At 36.5% G+C, this 17,688-nt stretch overlaps 1 protein-coding gene across 2 annotated transcripts in view; it reads left to right on the forward strand.

Moving 5' to 3' along the window:
* Positions 1 to 927: 927 nt before the first annotated feature.
* The window catches only part of LOC148947228 (lysine-specific demethylase 4C-like), an 89,575-nt gene continuing 72,814 nt past the window's right edge, over positions 928 to 17,688 (forward strand). For both annotated transcript variants that reach the window (XM_089096938.1, XM_089096939.1), the window contains exons 1-2: positions 928 to 1,183; positions 16,550 to 16,861. In XM_089096938.1, the coding sequence (XP_088953064.1) occupies positions 1,043 to 1,183; positions 16,550 to 16,861 (453 nt within the window). In that variant the 5' untranslated portion in view covers positions 928 to 1,042. The remainder of the gene's footprint in view (positions 1,184 to 16,549; positions 16,862 to 17,688) is intronic.

Raw genomic sequence — 17,688 nt, forward strand, 5'->3', positions numbered from 1 at the left:
TATTAAACAATTTCCTTACAGTTAAATTACAATAAAAACCTGCTTTATAAGAAAATGTATCTACATCAGTCTTCCCCTCGTCCACTTGAGTGGAGTGTGGTCATCGATCAGTTTTGTTTCTCGGATATAATATCTGTTAATTTTGTTTGAGCTTGTGCGAATCAGAATGGGGTTGAAATTAAAACCAATGCACAACAAGAGTAATCAAATCGTTGGTATTATCCAAGGGCTTCAAAAAAATTTATCATTACACTTGCCCTACGAAAAAACGACTCTCCTTGAGTAACTTGAAATTAGTACCATAAAATCATTAGCAACTGACGTCCGTTGCACCAAGAGGGAAGGTTCAAGTTGAGGTAATTTCATGCATAAAATGTTACCCCATTTTTCAGGTGATATAAATCGGTTTTGGAGGCTCTGCAATTATCTTACGATTTTTGTCTTGATTAAGTCACATGGCACCCGGTGGCAGTCTCTACCTCCGGCACGAAGTGCGCCTCTGACACCCTCTGTCACAGAAAGCCTCTTTGTTCAAGGCACCCCTATCATTCGGCACCCTACGTGACCACTTACCCCAAGAGCCGCCCCTGATTTTTCTTCTTGAACCTCATAATAGCGGTTGATTATCTTGAAGGGCTATAAAAGTATAAAACCAATGCGCAATTTGTTATCCTCAGGAAAAATTAACCTATAGCCTTAAAGGTGAAGATGAAAATATTTCCATTTCCATTCTGTGTAATTCCAAAATTTATAAATTCTTACTGGGCAAATATATCCAGCGATCCTCAAAACTTTTGATTCAAAAAAATAAAAATAATTTTAGTTTTTTGTCTTGTTAGTTGTCCATGGTCGTCAAGTTTCGTTACGGCATCTGTTATGATCTTTGGCACAGTACCTTAATATAACGTCAGAAAAGAAAAGAAGGCAACATGGAAAAATAAACAATTAGCCTAAATCCAATCAATTGATATCTTAATTGGATTCATTTGATGTTTATACCCATATAGTCATTCAATAGTTTTATCTGAATGCTTGAAGCAATATGACTTCTAATGCAAACACAGAGAGCAGTGGAATACCAAAAATAATGGTATTCAGGCCAACTTGGGAAGAGTTTAAAGACTTTACTAAATATGTTGGCTATATGGAATCCCAAGGAGCACACAAAGCTGGCATTGCCAAGGTTAATACTGCTTAAGTTTAAAACCAATGGTTGCCTAATTTATGTTAGAATGTGTTGCTTGTGGGGTGGGGGGAAGTAGGCTATGCTTAGAGGTAAATTTCCAGCTCTTTTATTAATTTGCTTAGTAGAAAATCAATGCAACCCACAATGTGCTCTTCAGAGTTGGGAGGGGAGAGGGAGTAGAGATTAGTACTGAGAGTACCTTCCTAATGGGCCATTGAGTCCTTTAGACTCATTTACCTTCCTTGACAAGCCTACTTATCAAGATGAACTAAAATCCTTCATCTATAATTTTCCCATGCCTTTTTTATGCTCATCCCAAATGTACTACTTGCTGCCTTGCAAATTCTATATTATGGCTCTAGCCTAGGCTATTTGGAGTTTTGGACCAATAAGGGGTAATTTTTTTGTTGTTCATAGCCTATTATTGACTTATGAATAAAGTAAACATACCACTCCATGCCTTTTCTTATACTCTTTCCAAATATAATAATCACTTTTGTTGGAAATGAATTTTACCCCACCCCTATATACCAATTTGGGGTAGCCTATATATTTGCACATTAGGGGGGGGGGGTAAGTTTAAACTTACCTCTCATTTACATCAGATATAAAATTTACCCCCACCCACTCTAATGTGCAAATATATACCCTGAATTTGTATATAAAGGGGTGGGGATAAAATTCATTTCCAACAAAAATGATTATTATATTTGGAAAGAGCATAAAAAAAGGCATGGAGTGGTATGTTTACTTTATTTGTAAGTCAATAATAGGGGCATTTCTTCAATCATCAATGTGCTAAGATCTTACATCTTTGGTTGTTTTTATGCAAACATCTTTCATCATTCTGCTCTCTGAGAACAATGATGAGTATATCATAAAAGTTCTCTCATCATTGTTCTATATGGCAGAACAGTGGCATTCTTCACACTTTTTGCTAACATCAGTGAGTTGTAAGATCTTAGAACAAAGATGAGTTAAAAAAAGATAATCTTTGTAGAAAGATGGAAGATCTTAGTGCTAAAAAACAGGCCTAATATGAACAGTGAAAAATTTACCTGTTAAAGTACCATTATGTTCCTTCAACTTGTCAAACTAAAATAAAAACCTAACTTTTAGCATTCAATCATTTAGCATTTGACCTATTATCTATTGATATTTAAGCCGGATTAAATTTGGAATAAATTACAGTGGATTGCAGTGACCGTCAGTTTCGAAATAAGTGAAATAATAAATTGATATTTACAGACTATTTTACCATTGGATATATTTACTCACTCATATAAGGTCCTCTATTATTCTACTATCTTTTTAATTTGATAATCTGATTATAATTCAATTTTGCTAATAAGCAAGCAGAAGAGGGGAGTTTCTTGTTGTTAGAGGTGTTGTACCTGCCAGGACTGTTACTCCCTTAAACTGAGGTGATTTGGTAGCAAGAAACTATGCTTCCTTTGCTTATTGGTATCTGGTTCTTATAATATGTACAGTGAATAATGAATAATGGACTTGTTTTTTGCTGGTTTTAAATTTTTTGCAATTTAACCATGATAATGAAGTGAATGAAGACAAAATATTGAAATTTGGAAAGGAGTTTTTTCTGGACTTGCTGAGTGTAATTGAAGCTAAAAAACTCCTCTACAATGTACCTGAGACTGAGCTTCTGAGAAGACAGGGGCCAAAGGCTTTGGAAAGCCATCTGAAGGATATGTTAGGCATATTTGTGAAATGTGACAATGAAGACATAGACCTGCCAATGTTTGTAATTTGTTCTCTGGATGATGTACATGTCATCCCTGCTTTGGTTTATTTGAGTTTGAATGCAAAATTGAATAGAATAGAATACTTCCAAAAGACTGTTTCAAGTAAGTTTGATTTGTATGATAATCACTTTCCACCACTGCCTGCCCATGCAACACCATCAACTGACTCTCACACCATTGTTGTTGTCTCTAAAGTGCTGCAAACATTAAATGATCTGATAAAACACAAAAAAGTGCTCAATAAAGTAAGCTGTCATGATGTAGCTACCAAGCTGAGTTTGTGAGGGGACAAATGGCTAATTAATTTTGAAAAATATGCTGCTGAAGAATTCAAAGACTCAATTTCAGTGATTTTAGCAGAATCTCCATCCAAGGTGATCACTAAGCAGTTTTTCAGGATAGTCACAGGAATATCAAAGGACTTAGACCTCTCATTCTTTCAAGGATATCCAGGTGAGGTGGAAACTATGCAGCTCGGCAACACTGGCACGGTTAAGCTTGAGTTTTGTGACTCTGTGTCAAAAGCTAAGGCTATGCAAAATGGTGTTAAACTTGGATATGAATACTTATCTGTGAAAGAATATCTGTCGGCACCTCGGTGCTGTTTCAAATGCGGTTCGCCAGACCATAGAGTAGCTGATTGTACAAGTTTGGTTGCAAAGTGTGCATGCTGGGTGGGCCCTCAGATTTCCACCAAGGATTCTCCCTGCCTGCTTGATGCAAGATGTGCCAATTGTGGTGAAAATCATGCCTCCTTTAGTCTTAGATGCAAAGTGCTGCTGAGAGATATCATTGCCAAGAAGAAATGATTGTGCCTGTTTTGATTGTTTTGCTTAATATAAATGGTACTCATTTGAAGGAGCATATGATTGAGGAATTGTGTGACCAGTTTGACACAGTATGCCTTCAAGAACACCTCCTGACTTCTACTAGTATTAACATGTTAAAAAGAAGTTGTAATCACTCTGTTTTTTTACAACTAATGCTGAGGTCACTTTTGGTAGACCTTCTGGAGGCCTTGCGTGCATTGTTAAGAATAATCTGAGTTTGCTCTCTCCAGTATATTTTCACAGTGATAAATTTATCCTTGTGGTTTGGTTTGTCTAATATTGAATATGTAATTTCCTTGCCAAATATTAATGTATTGACTATTCTTGTTCATGAAGACAATCATGATATTGACCACCTCCCAATTTTGTTCTCTGCTTCACTAGTCACTTTCTGTTCTCCTAGACTATTTGCACAAAGTTCTAAGTGGTTTTACAGGAATAGCTGGAGTAGAGCTAATTCTTCACTTTATATTACTATGTTGTCCACGTTATTGGGTTCTATAAAAGTTCCTTACCATTTGCTTCAAGTTACTGACTGTTTCTCAAATGATAAACAGTCTCTAAATGAATATTATGATAAAATAATTTGATGCTTAAAACAAGCAGAGGCAACTGCTGTTCCTTTAGAAGAGATTAAATTTAAAACTAGAAAACCAGAATGGGTTTTGGATCCATAATTAAAAGTTCTTAAGAATAAAGCTAAGTTTTGGCTACAAATATGGGTGTCTTGCAGTTTGGCCAAATCGGGGAGTTGTCTTTGATCTGAAGCAAAGTACCAAGTATGCTTATAAAAAACGTTTACAGCAGACTAGGGTATCTGGTTTTGATTTTCCTGCATCAAGAAAGGAGTGGTCTCATGTTCTGAATTCAGATAAGCTTAGTAGTGAGTTTTCTGAAAGTCCTATAGCAGTTCATACTTGGGTGTCATATTATAATGATATTTTCAGCAAGGTGAACTGGGAAGTTGAAAAGCATTTTAGTAATCTTCTTGAATTGTGTTTGTCTAATTGTATTTCTGAGTAATATATTACCAGTTTCTACTGTTGATATTGGTCAAGATATTAAGAGCATGCAATCTAGCTCTGTTGATCAAGACAGAATTTTTTCTTATCATCTAAAAGTAGTTTGCCCAACTTTGATAGATCACCTTCAGCTGCTGTTTCAGATGTGTTTATATGCTTCCATGGTTCCCAACAGTTTTCTCTGTGGCACAGTCACCTCAGTTTTCAAGCATGGAAAAACTTCATCAGAGTGTAGTTCTTATTGCCTAATTACTGTTTTGAGCAATCTTAAGCACAATTTTTGAATATATTCTTCTCTCTTTCATTTCAAAAAATGTTAATTTCAGTGGAATCAATTTGGCTTTAAAAAAAGGCTGGGATATCAGCATGCCTGTTGTGTTCTAGCTTCCCTCCTGTTGCAATCTGTTAATAATAAATCTCCTTTTCATATCTGTGCTCTTGATCTTTCAAAATTTTTCAATAGTATAGTCCACTCACATGCACTCTATTCACTTTTTTCCAACAATATTAACCTTTCTATTGTTGTTTTGTTATGGTACTGGTATTCTAACTCTTTTATTTGGGTAAAATGTAATGGAGTAGTTTCTGATTAAAAGGTGTTTCTTTGGCATGGGGTCTGTCAAGGTGGTGTGCTTTCTCCAACTATTTTTAAGTTATGTATTGCTCCTATCCTTTCATCTTTGCCTTCAACTTTCATTTCTGATGGAATTGATGTCTTGTATCTTGCTTATGAAGACAATGTTCTCCTTGTCAGTTGTTCTAGGGCTGGGCTCTCATATTCTGTCAGCTGGATCTCAGACCAGTTCAGATGGATTGGGCTTATGTTGAACACTGATAAGTGCAAATATGCTTCATTTAATTCAAGTGCAAGTCTCCCTCTTAGCTGTGTTTTTTTCTCTATTCCCAGTGTCTCTTCTTTTTGGTGGCTTGGTCTTCACATTACTAATAATCTCATAACACTTTGGGCTCAGATTCAGATAGGATATTCAAAAATTGTTGCAAATAGAGGGAGGTACAATAGAAAAGCACTTGGTAAATTATATTCTTCATTTTGTGATCATTCTATTCTTTTTTTATCTGGTTTTCTTCCAATTCTGAAGCCTAAAGATCTGAAATCTATCCAGACTTATTATTTTAATTTTTCTTGATACCTTTTGTGCCTCCCTCCGTGGTTCTGGAACTGGCATCTAATATTGCGATTTGGCTTCCCTGATTTACAGGAGAAAGTGACTTTGCTTGTGGGAAAGCTGTTGTTATCTGCAAGTCTTACTGTGCACCATAATTTACAATGTTTTATGTAAATAATTGTTAAGTGTGCAAGTTTGCTTTTTTTTCTTTTTTTTCTTTTTGTTCTTGATGTACTCTACTTCTTTTTTATAGTGGGTAATAAATAAATTATTATTATTATAATGTGGATTCTAGATATTGATATGGTGTAAAATCAATGAAAGAAGATCAGTCACAGTTGCAAAAGAATACAACAAGAAGTAATCTTAATAGTAATATCACCCAAATCAGTCAGTAAAAATGACAAGCAATTTGGTAAAACCTATTGCCCCCTCTCTCCAACATTTTGGCTAGTGATGCTTTTGTTTGGTACCAGACCGAGTCCATGGGAATTAATTTCTTGTACTTCTTAGTCCCAGCCTGTTATTTCTGTGACTTTTGTCATAGGGTAACTCTTCTACAGTTTCCTCTTGTTATTTATTTTCAAATTGTTTTCTTTAACTTCCCTACTATGATAACTCACCTTACCTTAATCCATTTGAGAGCTTTAAGGTCCTTCGGACCTGTAGTGCTCTTGAGTCAATGACGCCCAGTTGAACCTCCACTGCTTCTTCTCCAACTCCTTGTCAAGTTGATGTTTGAAAGACTGGATAGAAGGAGCGCTGAAAGTAGAGTCCTTCAATTCATTCCACTGGTTAATTACTCTTCTTGAAAAATACATTTGACAGGTTCTTGATCTGGAGCTTAATTTTGGTAGCTTCTTTGAATGTCCTCTTGTGGGATGATGGCTGATGCTGTGGTTGCCCTTGAATATGGTGGAGTTTTCCTTTTGGAGTTAATAAGTCAGCATCATATCACTACATATACATCTGTAGACAACGGTAGGTAGCTTGAGCAGCTTGAGACATTACTCATATGAAACCAACTTTAGGCTTTTCATCCACTTTGTTGCTTGCCTCTGGAAATGTTTGATGAACATAACATCTTGACAGTAAAAAGCACCAGCCAGGCACATGCCAAAATCAAGATGCGGTCTAACAAGAGCCTTAAAAAAATTATGAATATTGTTGCCTCTTGGCTACTGATAGTCCTTTTTAATAGGCCAAGGATGGAGTTTGCTCAGGAGACAACATCCTGGACAGGGCTGTGGAACCTCAATCCCTCATTAATGATCATACCAAGGTCCCTTTTTTCTTCTCTTTACACTAGGTGGCCCCTTATATTAGTGTTTGGATTTAAAGTTGAATAGGTAGCCATTGTGTTATTAGGTTCAAGGTGCAAAATACAGCATTTGCTTGTATTGAAGTGGAGAAGCCCAACTTGAGTCCAATTCTGTAGCCTGTCTTGATTATGTTGGATTTTATGTGGGTTAGCAATGCCAAAAAGTTTAGCATCATCAGGAAACAAATGCATATTGTTATCCACATGATTGGAAATATTGTTGATATACATCAGGAAAAGTGTTGGGCCTAATACAGTTCCCTGCAGTATCCCACTCATTACTATTGACTCATCAGAGTAGATGGGCTGGCCAACTGTCTCAAATAAATAGACTTTCTGCTTGCAGTTAGCAAGGAAATTCATCAGCCATGCTATCAAGGATGAGTTGATATCAGCAGCACACAATTTCAAGAGCAGTTGACTATGGGGCATTTTGTCAAAGGCCTTAGCAAAGTCTAGCAGCAGTAGGTCAACTGGATGTCCTTTCAATCAGGTTTGTAATTATTTCATATGATTCCAACAAGTTTGTTCCAATTGATTTTCCTGACTGGAATCCATGCTGCATGGGTGAGAAGATCTTTTTTGTGGTTAAATGCTCAACCAATGAATAATTAACTATGCATTCAAGCATCTTAACCACAACTGAGGTTAGGCTGATAGGTTGATAATTCTCAGGCTTGGTGTGGTCAACTTTTTTGAATACCGGAGTTATATTGGCTACTTTCCAGTCTGCTGGGAGCTCTCTAGTTGTTAGTGATGTCTGGAAGATTCTATTGAGGGGATCTGCTATCACTTCTGCAATTTCTTTTAGTAGCCTGGGATGTATATTATCAGGTTCTGGTGACTTGTTAGAATTCAACTTTTGTAAACGTTTAAGGACCTCTGTAGGTGATACAGAGATGTTCTCAATTGGTGCTTTTATATTATAGTTTGGTGGTCTTTTTGGGTTAAAACTTTTTGTGTTAGTCTTGGCTTCATCAGCAAGTTTAGATTTAAAATTCATATGCATGACCCACATCAAGTTTTTAACTTGTTCTGGCTATTGCAATATTTCTCTCTGTAATCAGGTGATTGGTCCTATTTATATTTCTTCCAATATCTGCTTTTACAGTTGATTTCCCTCTTAATTTCTTTTGTCATTACTGGAGTGTTTTTGGTTTGGGGATAAGTTTAATTGAAGTGTACTGATTTGCTTTATTTATTGTTAACCTCCAAAAGCACAAAGAAGAATTAAAATAAATGAAAATGTATTAGTAAATACTATAGGATATTCTAACACCATATATTCAGCCTTTATTTTGGAATACAGGTAGTTTATACCAAAATTTCTTATTTTCTTCATTGTTTCTGTTTATCACACTTTCTTTTTGGTTGTTCGATTTTGTATATGGGGGACATTTTCTGCAAGGGTAATATACTCAGCAGCACCAAGTATATATTTTCATGCATTGTCATGGGCTCTTTCTAAGTCCATCAGCACCCGTTATATTAATCTTTCTTTCATGGATTTTTGTACATATGTAACTAGTTTCATAATGATAACTGTAGTTAAGTGGTTTGTTCTGAATCTAGCTTGTTTTTGGGTAGAATGTTGTTAGCCTCTAAGTGTCAATGTACATAGTTGTTAACCATTTTCTCAGAAATTTTTCAAGGTTTGGTAGAGACACTATGGGTCAGTATAAATTTGCATCATCTTTGGGTTTCCCTGGTTTGACTTTTGGTACCATAGTAGCTTTTGTCTTTTGTTTGGGGAGTACCATGTGAGTAATACAGTTGAAGGAGTGCATGAGTGCTTCTTTGAAATTTCTAGGGGCCTCTAATATCTAGGGAATGTGGATTTAATTTTCATTTGGATTGCATAAATGGCTGTGTTGGGGGTTTTGACTCAGAGACTATATATCTCTTAGTTTGTCTTTTACTATTTACCTGTTCTGCTTGGACAAACCTCTTTTACCTTAATTTGCACTTTGGAGTAATATTAAAGTCCATACTGGGTCTGTTTTGCTCTGTGTCAATGATGCCATGAGAGAAATTTGCAGGAGAGATGCAATTTAAGCCCACTTGGTAACAGTGACCACATGGTAGGTGGGATCCATAAGAACCATTCTCCAGTGGTTTAGTTTTGACCCCTCTGCACAACAGCAACTTCAGATAGTGTCCAAGATGGTTGGGAATGATAAGCAGCATCAGCTCCTAGCAACACACTCATGAAACACTTGCATCAATAATCAGTGGGTGGTTGAATGGGACAACCAGTCCCACTTGTTTTTCCATTGCTTGTTGCTCCATTCTTTGCTAAGTCTGGACTTGAAGCATGCAGTTGTGGGTGCAGTCACCATTTTGTCTTAAAGGCTTTTCTAGTGATTAATGGCATGTTCAGCAAAATAGTTTTGCTGTATTTGTGTCTTCACAGTATGTTTTAAAAGTTTTTGCTAATGGCCTCTTGTGTGGTGCTGACTAGCATGTTTGAGGAGGAGAGGATTGTTTGGTTGGCTATTATATTTGTAGGTCAGCATCATGTCACCACACCAGTGTCCGAAGAATAGTGTTGGGAGTTGTAGGTGCTGCAGCCTCTCATTGTATAGCATATTTTGCAGACCATTTAGGCATTTTGTGGCACAGCTTTGAGAACCTTTGATGGGGCTAGTATTATTTATCTAGGAGGGGCATGTCCCTAAATCCAGCATGGGCCTGACAACAGTGTTTGGAAGACAGATCAAGAGTAACTGGTGATTGTCCATTAGAGCAAACCAAGACTAGGATTTGCTCTTAATACTGCTGATAGCTAGTGTTCATGGAATTTAAATTGGTCATCAACTAAAACACCCAAATCTCTTTCATCATGGTTAGTCTGCAGCTGGATGTATGACTGTGACCTCTTGTCAAGCTTCATGTATTTATGGAATAGGTTGTTGTTGTCAAAGCAGAAGAGGCTGCACTTTATGATGTTAATTTCTAACAGCCAATCATTTCCCGATTTTAGGAGATCAGACAGTAGGCTTTGTTGGTCTGCTGATCCAAAGAGCTTGGAATCATCAACATAGAGTGTGATGTTATTGGTGACTTCCTTTTTCATCATATCATTGATGTAAATGAGAAAGAGGGTAGGGCCCAGAACTGTACCCTGAGGGACTCCACTGACAACTTCATATGGTAGTGAAACAACCTTGTCAGCATTATTCACAAAAAGTTTTGGACCTGCTGATTCTGATCTATCAAGAAATTATCACCCTTCTGACCATGTCAGTATGGATGCCAAGAGCTGATAACCTTGCCTTAAGATGTTTGCGTGGTGCCTTGTCAAATGCTTTGGCAAGATCAAGTAGTATCAAGTCCATTGGTATTCCCTTGTCCAGGAGGTCAGTAATGATATTATATGTCTTGAGCAATTTAGTCTTTACTGACTTATCTGGGAGGAAGCCATGCTGGTCTTGGGACATAATGCTGTTGGACAGGAGATGTGACAGGATTTCTGCATTGACTATATGCTCCCAAGTTTTGGAATCAGCTGAAGTTGAGCTGATGGGTCAATAATTCTCTACCTTTGTCCTGTCATCTTTTTTAAATATTGGGTTGATGTGCATGTTCTTCCAGTCTGCAGGTACTGTGTTTGATTCAACCAACTTCTGAACTATTTGATATGAGTGGTGTACAGATTTCATTTGCCAATTCCTTCAGAAGCCTTGGTTGAATGTTGTCTGGTCCTGTGGACTTATTAGCATCTAGTACCTCAAGCCTTTTCTTGACAGATTCTGGGGTAATGATAATAGGTGACATAGGACTGGGTATGACAGAAGTTGCAGTGGGAGGGAGGGGGCTATCTGGCTCTTTAGTAAAAACTGATGTAAATTGTGCATAGATAATTTGATTTAGTATATAAAATTTTGTTTTAAATTGTTTTATTTTAGTTTTACTACTGATGACGGTCACTGTATATGTGACCGAAATATCTGGTATTTTTGTGAATTTCTATCATCACTGTCTATTAAAAGGATTTTATCCCTATTTGAACATTTATTTATCGTAAATTGTGCATTGAATAACTCAGCAATTTCTTGCAGGTCAGTAGTTTCTGTCCTGTCAGTTGTCTTCAGAGTTTTCACTGAATGTCTATGGTTGTCTTTGCTGGATGCATAGTTCCAGAACTCCTTTGGATTTTTCTTACTGTCTTCCACAAGCTTGGACTCATATTTAGAATAGAGTTGCTTAGTAAAATTGCAAAGTTTATTTTGAGCCTTTGCAAATTTATTATAATCATCATCTTTTTCCTTTTGAGCATGCTTTTCCAGTATCAGCTTTTCCGGTTTCATTTTCTGAATATCTGAGGAGTCATATAAAGAAGTGTTTTGAGCTTCAGTATAATTTTTTTGATGTGTATATTACCTGAAGCTTATTTAACTTTTCTCAGAAAGTGGTTGATCTACACTCCCTTGTAGCAGAGCTCCCTAGTCCACATCACTCAACCTTTCTCTGATTGCCGCATTGTCAGTGTAGGCCCTTTTTGTGTAGTTGTTTGTGATGTTGTGAAAGGCTAGATTGACTTATGGTTATGCAATCACTTTTGCCCAACAGGGGCTAGTTACTTGTGTTCTGTAGCTGCTCTTTATTTCTAAGGAAGACCAGATCAAGAAGGGTTGGTTTCTGGAACAATTGGTGCCTAGTAGGCTTTTCAACTATCTGGGACAGAGACAGGTTGTGATGGCACTTGATGAATGAGTTTAGGCCACCCCTATTCAGCTGGGAAGAATAAAATGTCAATCCCTGTCTCCAAACAAGAGTTGGGAAATTGAAGTCACCAGCAACCATTATGAAATTCATAACTGTATTATAAAACATTTTAGCTATTGCTCTTTCAGTTTCAAGGTGATCTGGGGCAGATGGGCTTCTGTACATGCAGCCTACTCTAGTTACAACCATATTTTCATTATCATGAAGGTTAAACCATATTGCCTCAACATAATCTGAATCACAGTGCATACTAAACTGTCTGGCCCTGTAGTATGCCTTGATGAGCACCAAATCACCACGCCCACGTCCTGGCAAATTGAGATTTGAGGTGACAAAGTGGGAATTATCTAACTTGTTGCTAACAGACTTCAGTCAGTAGAACCAGATCAGAATTTTTAGAGTAAACCACTTATTTTAACTCATTCATTTTGTTAGTAAGCTGTCAGCAAATGCTTCAGCTTTTTTGCCATCATCTACAAGTTGATTCCAAGATACAAGTATAGGCTGCTTAAGGTTATTTTTTTTCCTGCTCCCATGATCCTGTTTATAAACTGGCATATTTTTCTTTTTGTGTGTGTCTGTCAACCTTCTCTAAGTAGGAAACCTGTTTTAGAGCCTTGGCCTTTCTTGGGTCTCTATAGTAGGTTTTTTATACTATATATATGTTATAAAGCTTCAATTCCTTCTAAAAAAAAATTCTGCATCTCTTTCTGCTATTAAGGCAATTTGGCACTTTTTATTCCACTTGTGGATGAGACATTTCACGCTGTGATGGTTTTTAATAGTCTTTGTTGGTTGTTTTATGTATTGCTGTTATGACTGCTTCTTTAAGAAGGATTCTCAGCCTTGTGATACAGTGTTCTGGGTCTTGACTTTCATAAGAAGGTGTTTAGAATTTCCTCAAACTTGATCCAATTTGCCCTCAATTATTAAATCTTGTTGTGAAATTTGTTTCTTCATGATGAATCTACCAATTTTTGCCAGTACAGCATAGTGGTCTGTTAGAATTATGGGACAGTGCATATTTTTAAATGTCTAGATAATTTGTTTGACATCAATTGTTGGTCAGTGGTGGAGGAAAGGCTAGTTTTGTAGTTATAATAGGTCTTCAGTTCATGTGGTGTGAATATTGGTATTTCTGGAAATTCATTCAATGAGCTATCCAAGAATTGACCTCCTTAGTGAGTTTTCTCTTCTGCCTAAGTGGGACTATTAAGTTCCCTGCTATTTTTATGTTCTGGTTGATTATCTTAGATGCTATTTCTATTAGAAATTCTATTGCATATTAGTTACCATTAGGGTTGTGATAAGAGTATATATTATCATTCTTTCCCTCCCTTTAGGACCTATTTTCAACCTAGATGTTTATCATCTTTCCTTAGAAGGACAGCCACATCTTTTCCTTTCTTTCCTGGTGACCCAACTTTACTGTAGAATTCATATCCTTCTAGCCAAAGTGTGCCTTTTGGGTCCAGGTGTGTTCCTGGAGGCAGATAACATGTACCTTTTTCTTTAGTGTATACAAGTAGCTGTCCAAGTTTTTCTTTGGTAGTGACTGTTTGTTCTGTTGGAGAATCTTTAGTATTGTTTTATCTGATTTTGTTTGGGGTGGCTGTGGGTTTTTTCTCTATGTATGGGTTTTTATCTTATGTGGTTGGTGACTTTGACTGTGTTGATTGAGTAAGCTTTTAGAGAAGTATTTTATTGCTAGTTCTTTTGTGATAACTGCTTTGAGTCCTTTGGGCATTTTAGTTTTAGAAACGAAAGTGGTTATCATGGTGTAGGCTGTGTGGTTGGTGATTACTTTGGCTGTGTTGATTGAGTTGATGGACAAGGGTTTGTTGTCTGTAAAACTTGTGGTTTGGGTTTTTGTCTGATATCTGGTAGGCTTATGGATCTTGCTTGCCTATTGCAGTGGTCGGAGTTGCTGCTGGCTGGTACAGGGAACAAGGACAAAGAACTAGTAGCAATTTAAGAGCACTGTGGCTGCTGGATGATCATTGTGGCTGCTAGATGTGGCTGCTAGTTGAATGCATTATATTGACTTGTCTGTATACACTTTGTGTGTCTGTGGCTTTTCAAATAGAGATATTTGTTAGGTAATCAAGGGTTGTCCATTTAAAATAAAAAGAACAATCTTAACTGTTTGTGGGGTGTCCCTTGTCTACTGAGATGGTGGATAGCTTTAACTGTGATGGCTTCCTTTTTGTAGTCATTAAATTGTCTTTTTTATTTAGTATCAGGGATTTCAGGCAGTTTGGTATAAATAACAATTTTAACTTCTTCCTGGTGGGGTTTACCCTTTCTGTTGTCAATTGGGTGTTTCCAGCAGTTGTTAGGGGGAATGCTGTGTTGGCTAAGTACTTCTTCTTCTGGTAGAAACTATGCACTATTAAGTCAAGATTTTTTAGCCCTCTTCCTTTTTCTCAATCTTGGTGTGGTATGTTAAACTATTGCAGGTTACTGCAATTTATATTTTTTTTAGTGGCTCCTTGGATTCCAGGCACTGGACAATCCTGGTGTATATTTTGAGTTCAATATCTATGAAGATGTGGTCGGTCAGGCTTTTATCCGAGGCTGGCAGTTTGTGGTGTTTGAGGCACTTTTATCACATTAAATTCATATAGGCAATTGGTCAATGGTTTTATATTTTTTTATGTTGTAGGATGTGCAATACAGAGAGGAGGGTGTTAGGTCAGTAACATTGAGGATTTTATAAGAGAAAGCCTGTAAATTGAGGCCATTTGAGCCTGCACAAATTCTATGGTATATTCTGGAGGTATATTTGGTGGCAAATGGAGATAGATTTGATTTTATAAGAGAAAGTTTGTAAATTGAGGCCATTTGAGCCTGCACAAATTCTATGGTATATTCTGGAGGTATATTTGGTGGCAAATGGAGATAGATTTGACTTTATAAGAGAAAGCCTGCAAATTGAGGCCATTTGAGCCTGCGCAAATTCTATGGTATATTCTGGAGGTATATTTGGTAGCAAATGGAGATAGATTTGATTTTATAAGAGAAAGCCTGCAAATTAAGGCCATTTGAGCCTGCACAAATTCTATGCTATATTCTGGAGGTATATTTGGTGGCAAATGGAGATAAGTTTGATTTTATAAGAGAAAGCCTGCAAATTGTGGTCATTTGAGCTTACACAAATTCTATGGTACATTCTGGTGGTATATTTGGTGGCAAATGGAGATAGATTTGATTTTATAAGAGAAAGTTTGTAAATTGAGGCCATTTGAGCCTGCACAAATTTTATGGTATATTCTGGAGGTATATTTGGTGGCAAATGGAGATAAGTTTGATTTTATAAGAGAAAGCCTGCAAATTGTGGTCATTTGAGCCTACACAAATTCTATGGTACATTCTGGAGGTATATTTGGTGGCAAATTGAGATAGATTTTGATTTTGTAAGAGAAATCCTAAAAAATTGAAGCCATTTAAGACTGCACAAATTCTATGGTATATTCTGGAGGTATACCTGGTGTTAAATGTAGATACATTTGATTTTTTATTAGTTGGATAGGCCTATGATAATCTCCATCAAAAAATGTCTTTTGGAGGATGGATCTCCTACTTGGCTGGTCAATATCTTTTGTTTTTTTTCTTTTTTTTTCAGTCTTATCATCTGAGAATTGTCCATAATACTTGAGTGGCTAGGAATGTTAATTGAGATAAGTGTTTATATCCGTACAAGCAAGTGGATGTGTAATCATTAGGCAGTGGAGGGTATCTATGTATAACTTATGTTGTGAGGCCAAGTATAGGAGCTCAAGGCTTGACAAGAATCTGAATAAATTATAATATTTTTCAAATTAGAATTAGGTTTAAAATTATCTGTAACATATTCCAGGGCCGTATTTGTCACAACCATTACAGCTGATATAATACATAAATTTTCAAACAGTTCCTCACCAATTGCAATATTAAGGGAATAAGCTATGCTTCACATGACACCTTTTCATTCATTTTGAAACATTAGCAAAAATAGAGAAATACATTTTATATGTAATTTCATCAAATTCAGCATATTTTTTCTGGAACTTCTGAAGGCGTGTAATTTCTATTGTCTAATATGAGAATTTGCTATTTATTAGTGAGAGTATCCTAATCCTTGATGGGGGGGGAGGTCTGGGGAAAATTTGGGACAATGAACCTGGCAGGAACTTGGAATATCGCTTGGACATTGTAAATTCATGAGCTAGGCCTCTAAACGTGGATGCATTTCTTAGACAGTTATGCAATGTATATGAGTTATTAGCTCCAATTTGGAAAAAAATATCTAATTACAAGGACATTTCTTCTTTTGGCCACTTCTTCTAAAGTTCATTTGAAGTGTATACATTCTCCTCCTTCTCTTCTACTAAGCTTTATGTGCTATCTTTTTCTTGATTCTTTCTTTTCTTCTTCCCGAAGGTGTGGCTACCTGGATAGCCAGAATGTAATTTTTCTTTTTTGCTGTTTTCTTTTTTTCCATGTTACAACACCATGTGCACTGGAGAGGAATTGTCTCTTTATCTCTTTCTAAAAGAGAAAAAAAAAGTTGATATTGAGTCATTTTTATAGGTTATCCCACCACCAGAATGGGTTCCTAGAAAGTCTGGCTATTCTTTAGATGATGAAATCGGGGATATAGTTATTCCTGCTCCTATTTGCCAAGTTGTCAATGGCAAGCAAGGACTATACCAACAAATAAATGTCCAGAAGAGAGCAATGACAGTTAGAGACTTCGAGAAAATGGCAGACAGCCAAAGATATAAACCCCCAAAACACTTCGATTATGAAGAACTAGAAAGGAAATTTTGGAAGAACGTGACATTTGTTGCCCCCATTTATGGTGCTGATGTTTCTGGGACTTTGACTGATCCAGATGTAGATGTGAGTATATTTGGCAACAATATTTAATAACAACTTAAAAAATATTCCCAGTAACTAAACTCCTATGTTGCAGTCCAATTGGATTTTAGTAGTTTTTGGTATTCATGACCAAAAATGGTATGTAAAGGCTACTGAGCTTGTTGATTACAAGTCCGAGGGTCACATTTTAAGTCAGTCAAGCATATTTGACAAAATTAGTAATGACACATAGTAGTCAGGGACCTTGACCAATCCTGATCTAGATGTTAATTACAAAAGACACTAGATGTAGCACTTTCCTTTAAAATGAGCCATTAAACAGCTCTCTATGATGATCTAGTACCCTGCTAACAGTTGAGGGAAAACAGGGAAAAAATACTTTCAATGCAGAACACTGTGGCTGCAGCCACTTGTTTTTCAAGCCAATGGATTTCCACTGTTGTTCAAGCCAAGGGACTATAAGTTTCCTGTATGTGGTTTTCAGACAAGGCGGTTCTAATGGCGTACTTTGTGTTTTGATCTGACACCATTTTTAGGGGTTTTAGGGATATTTTTTCTGTTACTATGGGATGTGTTCATTTTCTTACTAGGTTGTTCTAGCTACCACTACAACTACAATATGAGTGTATTTGGCATTAAAATGTACCTACTACTGAAAATTTGTGTTTGGGTATGCATGCACAAATAAATTACTTTCATTAGATGTAGCAAGATGCATTAACCTGTCAAGAGGTTTTATGGATAATAGCCTTAATATCATCTGCTTGGTAGGAAAAGTAAAAACATTTAAGTAGCTTTGTTAAGGATTTACACTTACCATAATTTTCAATCATATTTTAAAGCACATT

Source organism: Artemia sp. Qi Xiang Cuo, chromosome 11, assembly GCF_049724085.1.
Source record: "Artemia sp. Qi Xiang Cuo chromosome 11, ASM4972408v1, whole genome shotgun sequence".
Lineage (NCBI taxonomy): Eukaryota > Metazoa > Arthropoda > Branchiopoda > Anostraca > Artemiidae > Artemia > Artemia sp. Qi Xiang Cuo.